The sequence below is a fragment of the Berghia stephanieae genome, chromosome 12 (genome assembly GCF_034508935.2).
Source record: "Berghia stephanieae isolate SIO BIC M18660-M18661 chromosome 12, UCSD_Bste_1.3, whole genome shotgun sequence".
NCBI classification, from domain to species: Eukaryota; Metazoa; Mollusca; class Gastropoda; order Nudibranchia; family Aeolidiidae; genus Berghia; species Berghia stephanieae.
Window position 1 is genome coordinate 622,440 of NC_088371.1, and position 20,988 is coordinate 643,427.

Consider the following 20,988-nt stretch of genomic DNA (forward strand, 5'->3'; position numbering starts at 1 on the left):
CTGCACTAGCATTGATAGCCAAATAAAAAGAAGAAGATGGCGTTGGCTGGGTCATGTGGCCAGAATGGAAAAAGGGTCACTTCCCAAGACAGCCTTGTACAGCAGATGGGAAGAGAAAGCGGGGAAGACCCAAAGAAACCTGGCGAAGGACCATGGAGAAAGAATTAAAGGAAGCAGGCCTGTCCTGGAATACAGCCACCGCAAAAGCAGCCGATCGCAAAAAATGGAGATGTCTGGTGGATGCCTTGTGTGCCTCAAGGCCCGAAGAGGATTAAGTAGTAAGTAAGTATAATCGATATTACATTTCCAAAGGTTGTAAAATTACCGATAATCGCTCGTTCAATAGTCATTTATTGATATCGATTACCAAAGAAATTAGTCAAAGTGGTTTTAACATGATTAGACTTTACCCCTAAAGCTATAAATAAAGTGATATTTTTACAAGAGTTATAATGGTCGGAAATTTGTTGTAATGTTAGTGTAAGATCGTAATGTTGTTCAATTCAGAGATATTATCCGTCAATTTCATGTATTCGATTCTAAGTGTATCATCAAATCGTGTTCTATTTAGAGAATTGACATACTTATCCAATCTCTATACAATACCTTTTTTCAGGTTTGATGACATACAATGGATCGGATCAATCAAAAAAAAATTCATAAAAGAAACCCTGTATAATTTGAATTTTACAGTTATTTTCTTTTTTTAAAATATATATCTGTGTCGAGCTCTTGGTTGCATCTCTGTGTACAGCTCTAGGTTGCATCTCTGGGTGTAGCTTCAGGTTGCATCTCTGTGTACAGCTCTAAGTTGCATCTCTGTGTACAGCTCCATATTGCACTAAGCGTCACTAGAACATAATTTATTTTATGTTTTAAGAAATTCCATTTTTTGTAAGTCGTTTTATATTCCAGACTGTTGAGTCTTCTGACAGTGTATTTAGCTACTTGTTTATTTATATCATAGTTTTGATTAACTATTTTGTTCAGTCATAACATTATTATTTATCTATTTATCAAACTATTAATTACTTTATTGATTTATTTTTCTGGTTTAAAAAAAAATTCTATTTATTTTTTTTCTTTGGACTTTTTTTATTTTTCAATCATTTATTTATCTATTTATATATCCATGTCTTCATTTGCTTTTTATATTATTTGTTTGCTTTTTTGTTTGTTTTATTATTATTTTTTTTGTCTATTGATCTTTCTACTGATTCGTTCTTTTGTCTATCAGTTGTTTTTTTTTTGTTTCCCTGCTCACCCCATACAATATTCGATTTAAAAACGCAACTAACGATTTTTTAAACAGAGGAGAGTAACATCAACTTCATTTTTCTTCCCTCTTATTTGTGTCTCCACGCCTCGAAGCGGTATTAAGTCGGGATACTATTGTCATCGAAGTATTTTGGTTTTAAAGTGGAAATAGGGGAAATTATCAAATTGCATTTTATGGTTGTTTCTGAAACGACAATCATTTTTCTACATAAAATCATAATAATGTAATAGAAAAATGGGCGATAAATTGTATAAATTTCAAGTTTTGAAATGGAACTGTCAGTGACGATGTTGGAAATAGCCCGCAGCAAAACACCCCGTCGATCCAACTACATATTCAACAATCACACAATAGAGCAAATTACCGTAACTTTTAAATTTTAGGCATCATACAAGAAAACCTAGATTGATTGCAATGGTTCCGTCATGTAAAGAGACGAGAGAGGTCGTACGTGGGAAGGAAAGTATTGGACTTACTAATAGCGGGAAAGAGGAAAAAGGGACGCCCAAAGACTAGAATGTGGGATAAGGTAAAGGATGATTTGAAAGAACTGGGCCTGGAGGAAGATGATGCTCTGAACCGAGATGCATGGAGATGTGGCATTCATTATGACAACCCTGCAAACTGTGGGATAAGCTTAAAGAAGAAGAAGAAGAAAATACAAGAAGACCTAAAACGGCAAGCACACCTCAACAAAACGATACATAAATCAAATTCAGTGCTAGAGTTCATCAAAAGGAACATCAGACATTGCCGTATAGTCCAAAAAAAAACTGCCTACATAAAACTCATGAGATCCATCTTAGACTATTCATGTACAGTTTGGGACCCACGCCTACAATCGGATAGAAAAGCAATTGAAGCTGTCCAGAAAGATTTTTCTTAGAATGAGCTTTTATATATCGCAATATCCACTAAACGTGCTCAACGCGCTTTACAAAGGGTCCCTGACCAACAGCAACAAGTAAGGTGTAGAAAAAGCCATGGCGCCTGTAAGGCGATATTACAATTTGTCCAACAGATACAACACTGTTAACGGCCAAGTGTACTCATTTTACACCAGAGTGCAGTGAGATAATGTGGGTAAAGAGCCTTTTCTCAGGACTCAACTATGCGCCGAGCGAGGCTCGAACCCAGGACCATCCGATCCGAAACGAGTGTCATACCACAAGACCACATAGCCCCACTGTCATTGTCTTCAAGGACTGCAGCGTACCAGAAATGATCACATAGCTTGGATGGTTTCCCTTACAAGACAGACTGAAAATAACAACGACTTACTCTCATGTTCAAAATTACAAACAGAATGACGGCCATCTCACCTGAACAACTAGACATATAACGAAATTCACGCATTCAAAGAAAAATCCACTCAAAACATTAACACACCAATCTACAAACTCAAACATCTTCAAATATTTACCAATAGCATGTAAGATATCACAGCAAATGTCTTTATCTATCTTAGAAAATGCACGGTTGATTCAACAGTTACACAGTTCATCCTATAATGAAGTTTAAAAACTGTAGACAAGGTTAGCATTTTCTATAACAACCTTACAAATGAAAGATTCTGATTGGTCAAAGATAATCACAAAGCTAAACTAAACTCTTTGTTGTTATTTTTAGCTAGCCTGTTAGTAATTAGTTACTATTAAATTATAGATAGAACGAAATTGACGTCACTCAACTCTTTGTACCGTACAATCAACACACCTCAACGTTCACAAATGACAAACAAGAGTATCGTGTACAGTGAGCGAACACATCCGGGGTCGTTTTCAGGACCGCGGACTAGCGCTTGGTCTCTGACTATCTCTGACCTGAGTCAAGGACTTGAAAAAATCGTATTTCACGTGGGCTGACCAAGCAAATCTCAGACTAAAATCACGGCACCTTCCGACTATGTTTGGCCTAGTTTTAATTATTTGTCGGGGCAGGACTTCACAAGCTTAGACTGAGACTAATTACTAGGATACATCATAGCGTTGACAAGATAGCAGCTATTTTTAGATTGAGAGAGCTTCGATTCGGGAGGAAAATGCGTTGGTTCCGAATGACAGAGGCAAGAAGTGTCCTGTTGCTATGGACACTGGCTTTAAAAAACTATAAAATAAGTGCAGATCGTCGAAAGTACATCTTTGTGTGAGGAAAAACTATTTTTTTTAAAAACGGAATCTAATCGGCTCGCGAGTTTCGAGTGTACGGAGACTCAAAATCGAAGGATTTGCGTCAAAGAAGAACCAATTTAAAAAAAAAAGGATTAGAAAGTATAGTAGGGAAAAAAGTTATTCTGCTGGTATTGAAACTGACTGAAATAGTGTGATTCATCAGAACACACTTTTTTTTGTTTCTTTGTGTTTTTTATTTTGTTTGTTTGTTTTTTGTGTTCTTTTTTTGTTCAATATCTTTGTGTTTCAATCTCCTTGTACATCGGTCTCAATGAAACTTTCATTGGCCTAAAAAGAACGAAGTATTATCTACACCGCATGTGTTGCTAATTTCCTCTTTGGAAATCGCTTGCGCTGAAAGTATGAAGGCGGGTATTCTACCTGCTATCGTGTAGAGAGCGTGATGTTACCATCACAAAATAGCCAAATTAGTCACCGTCCTTACAACGCCCACTTCTAGGCAAGAGCCTAGCTAGTTCGAGACTAAAAAGCGTTCATAAAATCCGATTTTTTAAAGTCACTTGCTCTGTTCAGGCTTAAGACTAGCTAGTCATTTACTAGACTAGTAAATTACTAAAACTTGTCCTCCTTCATGAAAACGGGCCCTGGAAACTAAAGGACTCAAGCACAAACACAAACGAGTTACTCAGTAAACACAAAAAATGCAATTATGTCTTGATGAGAAATTTCACATAGTAAAAAAAACCCACAACGCCACGTTAAACACACAAAATAAAAGGGAAAAAAATTTATATAGAGCAATATCCACTTAATGTGCTCAAAGCGCTTTACAAGGGGTCACTGACCAATAGCAACGTGTGACATGTTGAACGAGACATGAGGCCTGTTAGGCGATATTAAAATGTTGTTCCGACAGAGACAGCGCTGTTAACGGCCAGGTACTCATTTTACACCTGAGTACGGTGGGATAATGTCAGTAAAGATCCTTTTACAAGGACTCAACTATGCGCCGAGCAAAGAGAGGACTTTTCAACACATGCTTGCACAGTCGAAAATTCTTACTATTACACAACACAATGAAACATTTATAACCGCAGACGCCCCCCCCCCCCAAACACCACATCACACAAAGCACACATATACACACATTCACACATGCGCGCACACACATACACACATATATACGTGCGCAACAAGCCTAAATTTGGAAATAATAAATAATTTGCTCCAAAGAAACTGCCGTGCACTCTACGTGATTCAAGCCAATTCCCCTCCACCAAAGATATATATTGAGGCGTATTTGTTAAAACTACCATAACATTATGAGAGTTGTGGTTGATTACGGGTCTGTAATTTCGTTTTAGATAAAGTCTTTAAAATACCCAAAATAGTTGTATGTTAAGGAATGTCTACCAGATGAGCCACGAACACAGGAAATGGCAATTATCTGAGCACGACAATAGCAGGTAAATTGGGGACACCGCCTTCGTAAACAAAAGGCCTGATACTGACCAAAAAATTACACCAGAAAAGAAGAAGATCATGGCCATCAAACGTAAGTGACAAGTAAGTAGTTGTTTAAAGTGCGTAAGAAAATAATAAATGCTTCCATTGGCCCGGGCTAACGATTACAGACAAGTGAGTGAAGCATATACTTAAGTTGATAATAACAAGACATAAAGTAGGAAAGTGCCAGAAGATAACAGATAATAAAAAATTTGCGGCGGCGATGGGGATTCGAACCCGCGACCTTATTGGTACGACAACTCCGCATGGCCGAGAGAATTGTGACTCTACCGTATGAGTTATTGACCTATTGATTACAACTCTCAATTTTCCCGTGATCTTCGACTTCTATGACGAATTTTGATTTGTTTAGTATCAGGCTTTTAGTTATCGAAGGCTACGATGGGGCTGTCAAGCAAGAAATCCAGCACAGCTTGATATCCCTGATCAGCCCGAAGAGACGGTCGATTTTCTGTGCCTTCCTCCCTCAACATGCACTAGATAGATCCAATGAGCAGGCGATTATCCCTGTGACGGCCAATCTTTAAGACCGATCACCAGTCATTTTTAGCTCTCTCACCAAACGTTAGTCGCTGTTTGTTCTATTTTGCACATGCTCTTTCTCCATGCAGCATTTGTTACTGAGATCAGAGATCTGATGTTTACTTATGGAATCATTCAACAAGATACCGGTTAGTTATAATAAGAGTACTTATTACAAAATAAAGAAAGACAAAAAAACATTATGTATAAATAGAATTACTATGGACGTTATCGTACAAATGAATCTCATGAAATAAAAGGACAATATTCAACAAAGAGTACTAGTACTGTTCTCTCGTGGACGTGTCACTCTATCATACTTACTTATTTATTCCTTTCTACTCCACCTGGAGCATGGGGTATCCAACACGAATTTCCACAAAAGACGGTCTCCGTCCAACACCTTTGACTCTCCACACCACCTTCACCTCTGCCCACCACTTTCACCTCTGCCCACCACATTCACCTCTGCCAACCATCTTCACTTCTGCCCACCACCTTCACCTCTGCCCACCACCTTCACCTATGCCCACCACCTTCACCTCTGCCCACCACCTTCATCTCTGCCCACCACCTTAACTTCGGCCAACCACGTTCACCTCTCCCCACCACCTTCCTCTCTACCCACAACCTTTACATCTGCCCACCTTCTTCACCTCTGACCACCACCTTCGCCTCTGCCCACCACCTTCACCTCTGTCCATTACCTTCACCTCTGACCACCACCTTCACCTCTGCCCACCACCTTAACCTCTGCCCACCACCTTCACCTCTGCCCACCACCTCCACCTCTGCCCACCACTTTCATCTCTGCCCACCACCTTAACCTCTGCCCACCACCTTCACCTCTGCCCACCACCTCCACCTCTGCCCACCACCTTCATCTCTGCCCACCACCTTTACCTCTGCCCACCACCTTAACCTCGGCCAACCACGTTCGCCTCTCCCCAACACCTTTCCCTCTCCCCATAACCTTTGACTCTACCCACCAGCTTCCCCTCTCCCCACAACCTTTGACTCTACCCACCACCTTCCCCTCTACCCACAATCTTCACCTCTACCCACCACCTTTACATCTGCCCACCTTCTTCACCTCTCACCACCACCTTCACCTCTGCCCACCACCTTAACCTCGGCCAACCACGTTCACCTCTCCCCCACCACCTTCCTCTCTACCCACAACCTTTACATCTGCCCAGCTTCTTCACCTCTGACCACCACCTTTGCCTCTGCCCACCACCTTCACCTCTGTCCACCACCTTCACCTCTGATCACCACCTTCATTTCTGCCCACCACCTTAACCTCTGCCCACCACCTTCACTTCTGCCCACCACTTTCATCTCTGCCCACCACCTTAACCTCTGCCCACCACCTTCACCTCTGCCCACCACCTTAACCTCGGCCAACCACGTTCGCCTCTCCCCAACATCTTCCTCTCTCCCCACAACCTTTGACTCTACCCACCACCTTCCCCTCTCCCCACAACCTTTGACTCTACCCACCACCTTCCCCTCTACCCACAATCTTCACCTCTACCCACCACCTTTACATCTGCCCACCTTCTTCACCTCTGACCACCACCCTCGCCTCTGCCCACCACCTTCACCTGTACCCACCACCTTCCCCTCTGCCCACCACGTTCGTCCCTCCCCACCACCTTCACCTCTGGTCACCATCTTCGCCTCTCCACCACCTTCGCCTCCGCCCACGACGTTTTGACTCTATTTAGTTCCAAATTCAGCGTTCCTTGCAACGTGATTGCTCTTGTAAATTAAATGATAATTAAAATAATGTTTTATCAAGTCTATATAACCAATGATTATTTATGTTCAGTTGACAGGTTTGATAAGCGTTACCTGAAACGACCGAAAAAAGGCAGAAAACGGCGGAAATGACATGAAACGACCGGAAAGAAGATTGTTTATTAATGTTGGGACTTTAATGAAGACTTCGCGAAGTGCTATGTTTGAAACGATTTGCCAAGATGAGGGTCTTTTAAATCGATCCATATTTGAAGGATGGGTTTTGGCCACATTTTCAGATACTGGTTTTCCGGTGTATGGTGATTAAGTGACTAAAAAGCAATAGGATTCAATAGTCTAATGTCACGTCCGCCCAGCAACCAGCAGCTTGGTTCTAAACAAAGAAAATCGGTACATACTGTTCTTCATGCGGGCTAGAATTTATTTACATGTCATATGATCAGACTGTATAAAAGTCAAAACATGAACAGTTTTATATTGTTTTTCACCTCGGAATACACGTTTATGCTCGTCGGAGAAATATTTCATAAGGGCGTCCGCCATTGTTCCGCTAGTTTAGAACTAGTTACTAAGTCACAATGCGTCATTACGAGGGAAGTGACGTCACGACTGTTGAAGCCTATTGCGGTGATTATAAATCATATCTCTCGTATCTCCTATTTTCTTTTTGTTATTGGAATTCCCCAGATATGAGGAGACATGGACTCCAACACAACACACCAGGAACATCACAGATTTCCTGATCTCATGGATCGAGACTTGTTTCTCATCTTGGAATTTTGGATCAGTTGTGTGGTTACTGGGCTATGTGCTGCCTTTGGTGTGTTTGCCAACCTCATCAATTTGATCGTCTTTTATCGCCAAGGCATTTTGTCCAGCAGTCCTAATGTTATTTTTGCAGGAATGGCTTTTACTGATATTTGGGGCTGTATGTTGTTAACAATACAGAGCGTATCGATGGCATTGGCACGACGTGTTTATGGCACCCAGTCTACTGCATTTACCATTGCTATCCTTGGATACAGCCAACATGAACATTTCTTCAATGTGTCTATTTGGCTAACCGTGTATTTGACTTTTGAAAGAGTTATCTGTATTTCTTTCCCCTTTATAGCAAAAAGTATTTTTACTCCATTTCGTTCAGTAATCGTTTTCTTCGCTACACACGCTCTAGGATTCGCTCTTGGTGTTCAATTTAGATTAGACGGGTACTTTGGTTTAGCAGTCCATCCCGAAACAAACAGTACATTCCTGAAAAGGTTTGACTGGGACCTTTTCCCAGGAAACTACGATTCCCAAATGGAGTATTTATACGTCACCTCTCGATTCATATCAATTGCCATGGTTGTGGGATGCAACATTATTATTTTTTGGAAAGTCCAACTGTCTCACAAATTTAGAAGGTCTGCAGGAATATCATCACCAAAACCGTCTCAGTCTAATGTTTCATCTGCAACGACCAAGGATGATAAACCATATGATGAACCGGAAGTCCAAGGAAAGGTTAATTCAGAACGTGAGGTCAAAACGATGGGAAAAAGTAGAAAAGAACAGAACCTCCTTCGTATGGTAGTCGTGATTTCATTGTTGTTTGTCACCTGTTACACACCACAAATCACTTATACTGTTTTTGTTCAATTCGTTCTCACGCGAGAAGACACGCACATTGTCTTCACGCCATGGATGTTTCTCTATTGTGTCATCTTTTTAGAAGTTATCAATTCTAGTTTAAACATTGTAATCTATTACGTAATGAGCTCACGTTACAGGGAAGAATTCAATAAAATGTGTTGTTTGAATACCAGAAAGCAGAATGATTAATAATAGCTAAAAAATTGACCAATGAGTAAATAAGTACATGGTGTACCGAGTACGGGGTTTAAAACCAGGTGTGGATTGTGTGTTACTGAAGTGTGGAATGAAAATTAACATGATAATTGAATAATTCATATGGTACAGAAAAACCAAGGATTGATTCGTTGACTGATTAACTGATTAATTTATTTAATGTAAGATTAACTGACCAATTGATAATGATGATAATTTTTGGTGTCGAATTGCCACAATCGTAACAAATTGAAAACGAAATGAATATGTTTATGTTGTGTATATCGCACGTGTGAAAGAAAGAGAGAGAGAGAGAGAGAGAGAGAGAGAGAGAGAGAGAGAGACAGAGAGAGAGAGAGAGAGAGAGAGAGAAAATAAGTAGGAGTGAAATATCTGTTCAATCTTACAGTTATCGTTTAACATTATAACAAGTGTAACTAAATGACAAATTGCCATATTAATGGACAATAAAGATCTATTATTATTATTATTATTATTATTATTATTATTATTATTATTATTATTATTATTATTATTATTATTATTATTATTATTATTATTATAAGATAAAATATACTTTTTTAATCCTAAATGGAAATTATTATAATGTTACACATTAATCATTGTTTATATTTACAAAGAGTTATACATTATCATGAACTAAATGATAAAAAAATATGAAGTTGTTTGGGTTTGTCGTCTGATTCTTGGGTGAATAAATAATACAAAGAGAGCAATGATCTTGCAAATGCGTTGAAATGCACTATATGTTTATTTTCGTCATAGTCTTGAAACAACACTGTCAATCCTCTAAAACACTGGAGAAATAGATCTCTACAGTATATAACTACACCCTCTACATCCTATAACTACACCTACTACAGTCTATAACTACACACTCTACATCCTATAACTACACCCTCAACAGTCTATAACTACACACTCCACAGTCTATAGCTACACCCTCTACATTCTATAACTACACTACAGTCTATAACTACACACTCTACATCCTATAACTAAACCCTCAACAGTCTATAACTACACACTCTACAGTCTATAGCTACACCCTCTACAGTCTATAACTACACCCATTACAGTCTATAACTACACACTCTACAGTCTATAACTACACCCTCTACATCCTATAACTACACCCTCCACAGTCTATAACTACACCCTCAACAGTCTATAACTACACACTCCACAGTCTATAGCTACACCCTCAACAGTCTATAACTACACCCTCCACAGTCTATAACTACACCCTCTACATCCTATAACTACACCCTCCACAGTCTATAACTACACCCTCAAAAGTCTATAACTACACACTCCACAGTCTATAGCTACACCCTCTACAGTCTATAACCACACCCATTACAGTCTATAACTACACACTCTACAGTCTATAACTACAACTTTAACAGTCTATAACTACACCCTCTACAGTCTATAACTACACCCACTAGAGTCTATAACTACACTCTCTACAGTCTATAACTACACCCACTACAGTCTATAACTACACCCACTACAGTCTATAACTACACCCTCTACAGTCTATAACTACACACTCTACAGTCTATAACTACACACTCTACAGTCTATAACTACACACTCTACAGTCTATAACTACACACTCTACAGTCTATAACTACACCCTCAACAGACTATAACTACACCCTCTACAGTCTATAACTACACCCTCTACAGTCTATAACTACACACTCTACAGTCTATAACTACACACTCTACAGTCTATAACTACACACTCTACAGTCTATAACTACACTACAGTCTATAACTACACTACAGTCTATAACTACACACTCTACAGTCTATAACTACACACTCTACAGTCTATAACTACACACTCTACATCTATACTACACAAGTCTATAACTACACTACAGTCTTATACTAATATAACTACACCCTACAGTCTTAACTACACTACATCTATACTACACACTTACAGTCTATAACTACACCATCTACATTCTATAACTACACTACAGTCTATAACTACACACTCTACACGTCTATAACTACACATTCTACAGTCTATAACTACACTACAGTCTATAACTACACTACAGTCTATAACTACACTACAGTCTATAACTACACCCTCTACAGTTTATAACTACACTACAGTCTATAACTACACACTCTACAGTCTATAACTACACTACAGTCTATAACTACACCCTCTACAGTCTAATCATACTACACCCTCTACAGTTCTATAACTATCTAAACACCTCTACAGTCTATAACTACACTACAGTCTATAACTACACCCTCTACAGTCTATAACTACACTACAGTCTATAACTACACCCTCTACAGTCTATAACTACAACCCCTACAGTCTATAACTACACCCTTACAGTCTATAACTACACCCTCTACAGTCTATAACTACACACTCTACAGTCTATAACTACACACTCTACAGTCTAATAACTACACCATTACAGTCTATAACTACACCCTCTACAGTCTATAACTACACCCTACAGTCTATAACTACACCACTACAGTCTATAACTACACACCCACTACAGTCTATAACTACACCCTCTACAGTCTATATACCTAACACCCTCTACAGTCTATAACTACACACTCTACAGTCTATAACTACACCATCTACATTCTATAACCAAACCATCTGCAGTCTATAACTACACCTTCTACAGTCTATAACTACACACTCTACATCTATAACTACACCCATACAGTCTATAACTACACCACTACAGTCTATAAACACCCTCTACAGTCTATAACTACACCCTCTACAGTCTATAACTACACCCTCTACAGTCTATAACTACACTACAGTCTATAACTACACCCTCTACAGTCTATAACTACACTACAGTCTATAACTACACCCTCTACAGTCTATAACTACACCCACTACAGTCTATAACTACACCCTCTACAGTCTATAACTACACCCTCTACAGTCTATAACTACACCCTCTACAGTCTATAACTACACCCTCTACAGACTATAACTACACCCACTACAGTCTATACCTACACCCTCTACAGTCTATAACTACACCCACTACAGTCTATACCTACACCCTCTACAGTCTATAACTACACCCACTACAGTCTATAACTACACCCTCTACAGTCTATAACTACACCCACTACAGTCTATAACTACACCCTCTACAGTCTATAACTACACACTCTACAGTCTATAACTACACCCATTACAGTCTATAACTACACCCACTACAGTCTATAACTACACCCTCTACAGACTATAACTACACACTCTACAGTCTATAACTACACCCTCTACAGTCTATAACTACACCCTCTACACACTATAACTATACACTCTACAGTCTATAACTACACCCTCTACAGTATATAACTACACCCTCTACAGACTATAACTATACACTCTACAGTCTATAACTACACCCTCAACAGACTATAACTACACACTCTACAGTCTATAGCTACACCCTCTACAGATATAACTTTACCATCTACAGTCTATAACTACACATTATACAGTCTATAACTACATCCTCTACAGATATTACTACACCATCCGCAGTTTATAGCTACACACTCTACAATCTATAACTACACCATCAAAGTCTATAACTACAACCTATAAGTCTATAACTACACGCTCTTAAGTCTATAAATATAACCTCTACAGTCTATAACTACATCATTTGCAGTCTATAACCACTCTCTCTACAATCTACGTGTTGCTATTGGTTGGGTACCCTTTGTTAAGCGTTTTTATCGCGTTTATTGGATATTCCTCTATAAAAGAGCTCAAATTTTGTTTATTTTTATTTATTTTAATTTTTTTTACCATACACCTTTTCAGCTGTTTCTCCTACCTAATGGTTCAAGTACTTTGGTAGAGTGGTGCTGAAATAGATGAGTTATTGATATTTTGCACTTCAATCTTATGGTCCTGCGTTCGAAACCCGCCTTTTTGTGTCGCGCATTTAGTCATGAGCAAGAAACAGCCTATTCCTTGTTATTTTTTTTTATCTACCTATAATTTTAGTCATTAATTCATTCATTATCTACTTTTTATTCATTTATCTATCTATTAAAGTATGAATAAATTATAAAAACAAAAAACCATGAAATGACATAGAAACAAACACCTTTTATGTAATTACGAACCACCATAAACGCAAAGCCGAAATAGTACGATAAACACAACAATCTGCTTTCACTTTCACTTCGTGATGAGAGCGAATGTGTAATGATATATTTCAATCGCCTCAACTTTCCCAGGATTGTAAATACATCAGTACACATAATTTCAATACAAACTATCGCGGCGTCGCAATGTGTTAATTGTTATATCCCTGGGCACAATTAAAAGGGGGCCATGTGTGATGTCAACTGCATTGAGACTTTCGAATCTCACCTATATGTGAACATGTACGCGAGTGGCAATGTAACGAACCTAATTAGAAATTCACCAGCGTACGGACGCTGCAGTTACGACACTCAGAACACAATTGGTCTACAAAAAAAAAAAACAACAATAAACCAGGCATGACAAAATCCTCGAATTTGTTGGCTCTTTGAGATTCTCCAACTCCCGACAGAGATTGATATAAACCAAGACTGTAAAGAATGGGCCTCTCTCCTATTTCATGTACTTAAACCTCACTGCTCTATAGGAAACTGGAAAGTTCTAACATAGCGAGAACACGACGTGTGAACGAGGGTCAGTGATAGATTTACATTGTGTTACCATTCATGAATGCAATTAAACTGGTGTGTAGGAGTGATAATGAATATTGTGTTTTCGCCTGGCAGTAAGTAGACACAATTAAAAATAACAGAAATCAATAACTCATGTTTTGATACTCGTGTTACTATAAAATATTCATTCACTATCTTTATATATATATTTATATATGTATTATAATATTGCATATATAATAGTATGCCTTCCAAATGAATGAATTACTTTGCAAACTACTTTTACCCATGCGCTATCGCAAATACTTGATAGTTCTATTTAGTATTTATATGCATTGACTATTATGTTCTCATTGATACATATATAAAGAAGAAGAAGAAGAAGAAGAAGAAGAAGAAGAAGAAGAAGAAGAAGAAGAAGAAGAAGAAGAAGAAGAAGAAGAAGAAGAAGAAGAAGAAGAAGAAGAAGAAGAAGAAGAAGAAGAAGAAGAAGAAGAAGAAGAAGAAGAAGAAGAAGAAGAAGAAGAAGAAGAAGAAGAAGAAGAAGAAGAAGAAGAAGAAGAAGAAGAAGAAGAAGAAAAATTGAGTTGTTTTTTTTTTTTTTTTTGTTTGTTGTTTTTTTTTGGGGGGGGGGGGGGGGGGGGGGGCAAAATCCACTTTACGTGGAGAAGAGGAGTAGGAGCAAGAGGATGACGACGAGGAGGAGAATGAGGAGGAGGAAGAGGGAAAAGGATGATGGGAGAACTAATATTTTTTCAGTCAATTCAACGGGAGAGAGAGAGAGAGAGAGAGAGAGAGAGAGAGAGAGAGAGAGAGAGAGAGAGAGAGAGAGAGAGAGAGAGAGAAGAGAGAATAAATTACAAACTCAACAACGAGCAGACTGAAATAGAGAAAAATGGCTTTATTTTAAATGAGAATTTATTCTATAAAATTTAATATATCACAGCAAAATCCATTTATATATAATTATAATATCTCATATCTTGACGACGAAATTACACATGGAATCATTTAGAAAGAAGTCGTTGATGCTGAAGACATGACCTATGACCCATAACGATGCTGGTACTTTGTCCTTTCGATCATTGTCTTGTTGTATTTTCTGAGATCCAGTGATGTCATGTCTGAGCCATTCAACACATTCATCATTTATTTTAAAATAATATTATAAGCAACAACAACAGCAGCAATTATAACAAAGATAACAATGAATAATAACGATAATAATAATAATATTAATAATAATAATAATAATAATAATAATAATAATAATAATAATAATAATAATAATAATAATAATAATAATAATAATAATAATAATAATAACAACAACAATAACAATAATAACAACAACAATAACAATAATAACAACAACAATAACAATAATAATAAATTTTATAGATTTGAATCATACCCTGTTGAATAAAAAGACATTCGTACTCTTCAAAAAAAGGTTTTCGTTTGTCAACAACTTATAAACACATTGAATTGCTTTTTGTTTCTTCTAGGTCAATATTATTCTTACCTATTCTTACCTTAAGTCAAAGTTTTGAGTTAAAAATTGAAACTGGAATGGGCAAGAATAATAAACAAAAATCATTGAGAAAAGGTGAAAAGTGCGCGTGTTGATGAAATGTTTAACAATAGGCAAAATGAAAATGTTTATCAAAAAATCAATCAAGGAAATTTTATATTACATCACAATACAATGACATCATTTTGATTTTAATATGGATGACCAAATTATAGAAATATTACAGTAAAATCTAAGAGTAAAAAAAGAAAGAATGATAATACTGGCATAGAACATCCGGTTTTCTTTGATAAAACATGTAATAATACTGATGAAATTGGAAATTGATTAAACATTTATTATAACAAGTATCTTAAAAGGTGAAGATAAAAATTTAAATTTAGATCAGCAGTGTGAGAATAACAAAAATAAAATTTAAATAACAATAATCCCCAAAAAAAAAGGAATCATTTTGTTAAAATGTGCTATAAATAGATCACAGATAAGAATAATAGTGAAGTAAATCGGTGATTGGTCAAGCCACAGATTTGGAAATCGTCATCGGGGTAAACAATGATAGCAGAAAATACAAGTGTCTAAAAATAGATTTAAAGAAAACAAATGTCAAGTAAATAAAATCGCAGATTGGCATTGACTGAATTATTATCTCAATATGTGTCACATCGTTTCAAAACAGTACAATGTCAGAGTGACCATGAAGCTTAAAATTTGATTAAAATTTTAACTCAGACTTTGAGTCACACGGAGATACATGTATCTATTGATTGTAGGATAGAATGTTTTGAAATGGAGTCAACAACTTACCTCACGAAATACATGTTGCTTCTACTACTTGGAGGATGAAAAGTTTTGTTCCCAAATCTTCAAAAACCTTAAAATTTCTCATTTTCGTCAAATTGATCTTAAATTCCATTTTCTTCATCTTGTCCAATCCGACATAAAACCATTTTGTCACAGTGGGTCACAAATATTCTGTAATAAAAATCAATGACTAAACATAGTAAAATGAGGTGTAAAATGTGGATAACGCCTGCCTTTCTATTCCCATCGTATCCATGGAAACAGCCTTTATCAACCTTGACCTTTGACATCAGATTAATTTTGATTACAGCAATAGGGTGAAACCTTTTTAATTTGACACAGCCATTATTCTATTCTTTTACTAACATTTTTTTTAGTCTACCAAAAAAAACAAAAACATAGTCATTTAATAGCACATGGCATAATAATTGCTTGCTACCTTTCAGATAAGATGATGCCAAATAACAAAACATTTTCCGTTCGATCGAAAAGCTAAAACTGGGATCAAAAACCCGACAATTTCATTTTCCAGTATTTGAATCATCCTGACAGATTACCATTATGAGACGATGGGTCACATATCGTGCCATTCGAATGGCCTTGAATACTCTAGCACTAATGAAATGGCAGGCAGGAATACCAACAACCAATGAGGAGAAAAGGAAGAAGTACCTACATGTCTGGAAATGTCCATCTAACCCTATTGTTATGGTTATCGAACTTCTATGGAACAACGTAACATAAAATGCAAACTAATAATGCAATATGGTTATCGAACTTGTATCGAACAACTTAACATAATTATTATTTAAACTAGTAATGCTGTAAAGCAGTTAGAAAACTGAATGGAAGATACAAAAATGCATCAACATTTTATGTATTAAAAATATGTCTGTACATAATACTGATCAAAAGGGCAATTTCATATTGAATTATAAATATTTCAAAACAACAAAACAAATCAAATACAAAAATGAGCAATGGATGATGAAAAAACAATTTGAAATATACAAAAATAATCTTTAAATTCAGATAGTTGTAAATTCTGTGAATATATAAATATCAAACAATAAATTATCACTCCAACCAGTCGATTGAAATAATGAAACTTTCCTGTTTTAAAAACTTCATGAAGTAATGGCGGTTTTTAAAATCGGTCATAAAGTAATGCTGTTAAATATTAAACGATAATTGTTTGAATATTTCAAAGCTTAAAATAGTAAATCTAAAAGCATCTGTCAATATTAATGAAAATCAAAAGTCCATACTAAGTTTTCAAAGTGAAATTTAGCAATTTTACAAGAAACATTTTGACTTAAAGAAATTAAAAATTAAAAATGACCGTTAACAACTAATTTAAAATGGAATGGAATAATTTAACAAAGAAATATATTAACAAATTGAAAATGGTTTTAAATTAAACTTCAAGGAGTAAAATTTAAAAAAATAAAATTTCAAAAAAAAAAAAAAAAAGAGAGAGAGAGAGAGAGAGAGAGAGAGGAGAGAGAGGAGAGAGGAGGAGATGAGAGAGGAGAGAGAGAGAGAGAGAGGAGAGAGAGAGAGAGAGAGAGAGAGAGAGAGAGAGAGAGAGAGAGAAAGTAGAACTATTAACACATCCAGTCACCTATTCCGTTTGAATCCTTCCTTCCCATTGGTTCCTTGGGCTTCATGATAATCATTGTTACTTTGTTCAATGGTGAAATCCTTAAAAATTATTTGGGTTCCCATTTCAAGAGTTGCTATAGATAATGAAAAAGTACCAAAATGACATGACACAATGCAATTACTCAAGGCTTTAGGTCAAAACTCATAGCGTTCTGGACCAATTATCGTGCAGGTCAACCAGTAATACTGACCCATCAGAAAGCTGTATTTTAGTTTGGTTCAGCAAATTTCCATTTTATCAAATTTTCTTATTCAAGACGGTGGATAAAGTTTCTTAAGATGCAAAGAATTAAATTCCGTAATTTTAACACTTTTGAACTGAATCCAATTCTCTATGGATTGCCTATTTGACAAAATATGAGATAGACGATTTTATCACATTTTCTACGTTGAATATTCGATATTGTAGAAAGATCAATTTTCAAATTAAAAACTGACAATCATTTCTATCAGCCTTGGTTTTGCCATAATTAGTCTGCACAGGTCATCAGGTCACCGGGTCACCAATGGTTCACGACAACACTTTTCATTCCTTCCATCTTCAACCGAATTTTGCAAAAAAGAAGACGAGGAGAAATAGAATGCTGAGACAGTGCCTTATAACCGTTATAACCATTTAGTAGCCTAAAAACAATGCTAAATTACAAAAAAAAAACAACAACAAAACAAAAAAAAGAACCAAACCCAATAAACAACAAAAACACGAAAAAGATGTTTTGGGGGCCAAAAAATATAAACAAGAAATTTTAGTCTGTAAATAAAATAATAGAATCAAAGTACTGTTCTTATCTACAGAAACGCGGGCATAACCAGGTACATGACAGAAACATTGAAGAAAGTTTTAAATAAGAATTATAACTTGGAAAAAAATAACTGATCACATTAAATTTGTTTTGAAAGGACTTTATTGACCACCAGTCAAATACTGAATTGACTTTAACCCTCTCCAAACCGACTTCTGGAAAACATTCCCATTCGTTACAATACCTACAACCAACAATTTTCTCTTTTAGATTTCTTTTGTACATCACAAAAATTGAAGAATTTTTTCGTGCCATAGTTATTAGAATTTAATGCTGCATTGTTCAGTTTGTTTTGCTGAGTTTTAGAAAATTAATCTATATTTGGATTGGTCTGACGTTTCTGAGAAAATGCGGTAAATGATCTGTATAGTAAGGGGAGAGTTCAGATCTTTTGTCAAGCTTTCCTACAATGTAATACTGTTCGACCAGATTTAAACGAGACAGAAATTGTCATTTGAGACAAGCTGTAAAAATTAATGTTAAATAAATCATTTAAAGTAGATTGAAAATATCTGTGGCTTTGTTTCATTTATATTAACAAATAAACAAACATCAATAATAAATCAATACATATGCTGGTTGGAAATGAAATGAGACAGAGACAAAACACCAAAAAAATTAATTTTTAAAAAATCACTCAGTGACAATGACTTTGACAGTGACTTTGAAAATTGTTGCTTGAATGGTAAATATGGAATCATTTCAAAGATGAGTTTTAAATAGGTAATTTAGTAAATTGATTACTTGGTGTCGTTTTTCAATTAGCCATGAATGACCTGTGCGTTGATCCCAAAGAACGAATGTTTCTTGCCCGTGTTGATGTTCATTCGGATCTCTGGGTTTATCTCTGGGTAAATACGATGGAATCGTTTTCGTACCTGGAAAAAAAATATCCAGGAGAAATATGTAAAAAGTCATACAGCTCAAATTAAGAGTGAAGAACCCCCCCCCCCCCCTCCCCCCCCCCACAAAAAAAAAATCCCCCAAAAACTCGAACTTTATAGAGCGCAATATCCGCTAAACATACTAAAAGTGCTTTCAAAAGGGTCCCTGACCAACAGCAAGACGTAACATGTGGAACAAGATATGATGCCGGTAAGGAGGTATTCCATTTTTTTCCGACAATTCAATCTGCTGACCTCCCTTACATTCTTCTTTAAATCTAAATAAAATAGGCCCATCCCAACTTGTTAAAGATTTCCCTGCTGCACTCACTGCAGACATGAATTCATTTTTATTTCTTTAGACCAGCTCATCTTTACCACAATAATGTGTCGGTGCATATTTTTTAAATCTCTAGGACTTGAGTTTTTATATTCCGTAATATCCACTAAATGTGCTCAACAAGGGGTCCCTAGCCAATAACAACATTTAACTTGGAGGACGAGAAATATTAATAACAATAATAATGATAATAATAATAATAATAATAATAATAATAATAATAATAATAATAATAATAATAATAATAATAATAATAATAATAATAATAATAATAAACCTTTATACTTCAGTTACATAACCCCTGTCAGGCGATATAAAATTTTTAAACGCTTTTAACAGCCATGGACTCATTTTACATCTGAGTAGGAAGAGAGAGAATGTGAGTAAAGAGTCTTTTTCAAGGAGTCATCTATGCACCGCTCAGAGAGGGACTCAAACCCAGGACTTTCTGATTTGAAGGCAAGTGTCATACCACTAGACCACTTAGCCACATAGTAGGAAAGAGAAAAGCATACCTAGGAATAAACAAATAAATCAACAAACAAGTATATTTTTAAAAACTTAAATTACAAACAGCACATAAGTAATAAGTAGTTTTAATATTTTATTTATTTTTTAAATTAAAAATTAAGCCTTTTCCGCCACGACATCACAAGGCATCGTAGCCTAGGCATTCCACAAAGGAATATAAATAACTCATCAAACAAGATGTCTGATGTCAACAGGAATCACCCATGTTGTCCAAGTGAGCAAATTGGGGGTGAATAATCTTACTCAAGGATAAAAACGAAAGTGCCTGAAGCGGGGCTCGAACCCGGGTCTTTCCAGGCCACAGTGCAATGCCTTAACCACTTGGCCACTCGCCCCCAACAAGAAAATATCAAAGGTTTGTATGCGCATCCACTGTGCCTATGACGAGCCGGTGAATAAGCTGGAGAGAAAGATAAAGGAGTAAACGTGACTCATATAGAAGGGAACAACACAAAACAAACGACGTTTCGTCCTTTGGCCTTCTTCATGTAAACAAGAAAAGGAAACAATAATAATAATATTATTATTATTATTAATCCATAATGCAAATGTAATATAACATATTTCCTTTTCTTGTTTACATGAAGAAAGCCAAAGGACGAAACGTTTGTTTTGTGTTGTTCCCTTATATATATGAGTCACTTTCACTCCCTTTAT

General features: G+C 36.3%; 2 protein-coding genes across 2 annotated transcripts in view; one reads left to right on the forward strand and one right to left on the reverse strand.

The window, feature by feature from the left end:
- The first annotated feature begins 678 nt into the window (after positions 1-678).
- On the forward strand, positions 679-9,911 carry LOC144958073 (uncharacterized). Its single transcript, XM_078889680.1, has 2 exons — positions 679-894; positions 7,912-9,911. Exon 2 carries the CDS (start codon positions 7,924-7,926, stop codon positions 9,043-9,045), a length of 1,122 nt encoding a protein of 373 aa, XP_078745806.1. The 5' UTR covers positions 679-894; positions 7,912-7,923; the 3' UTR covers positions 9,046-9,911.
- Positions 9,912-19,213: 9,302 nt separating this feature from the next.
- The window catches only part of LOC144958217 (uncharacterized), a 26,118-nt gene continuing 24,343 nt past the window's right edge, over positions 19,214-20,988 (reverse strand). The window contains exon 15 of the mRNA XM_078890028.1: positions 19,214-19,454. Within this exon, the coding sequence (XP_078746154.1) occupies positions 19,338-19,454 (117 nt within the window). The 3' untranslated portion in view covers positions 19,214-19,337. The remainder of the gene's footprint in view (positions 19,455-20,988) is intronic.

Bases quoted from the DNA above. Each gene is read 5' to 3' on its own strand.
- LOC144958073 (XM_078889680.1), top strand. From the start codon at position 7,924: ATGGACTCCAACACAACACACCAGGAACATCACAGATTTCCTGATCTC.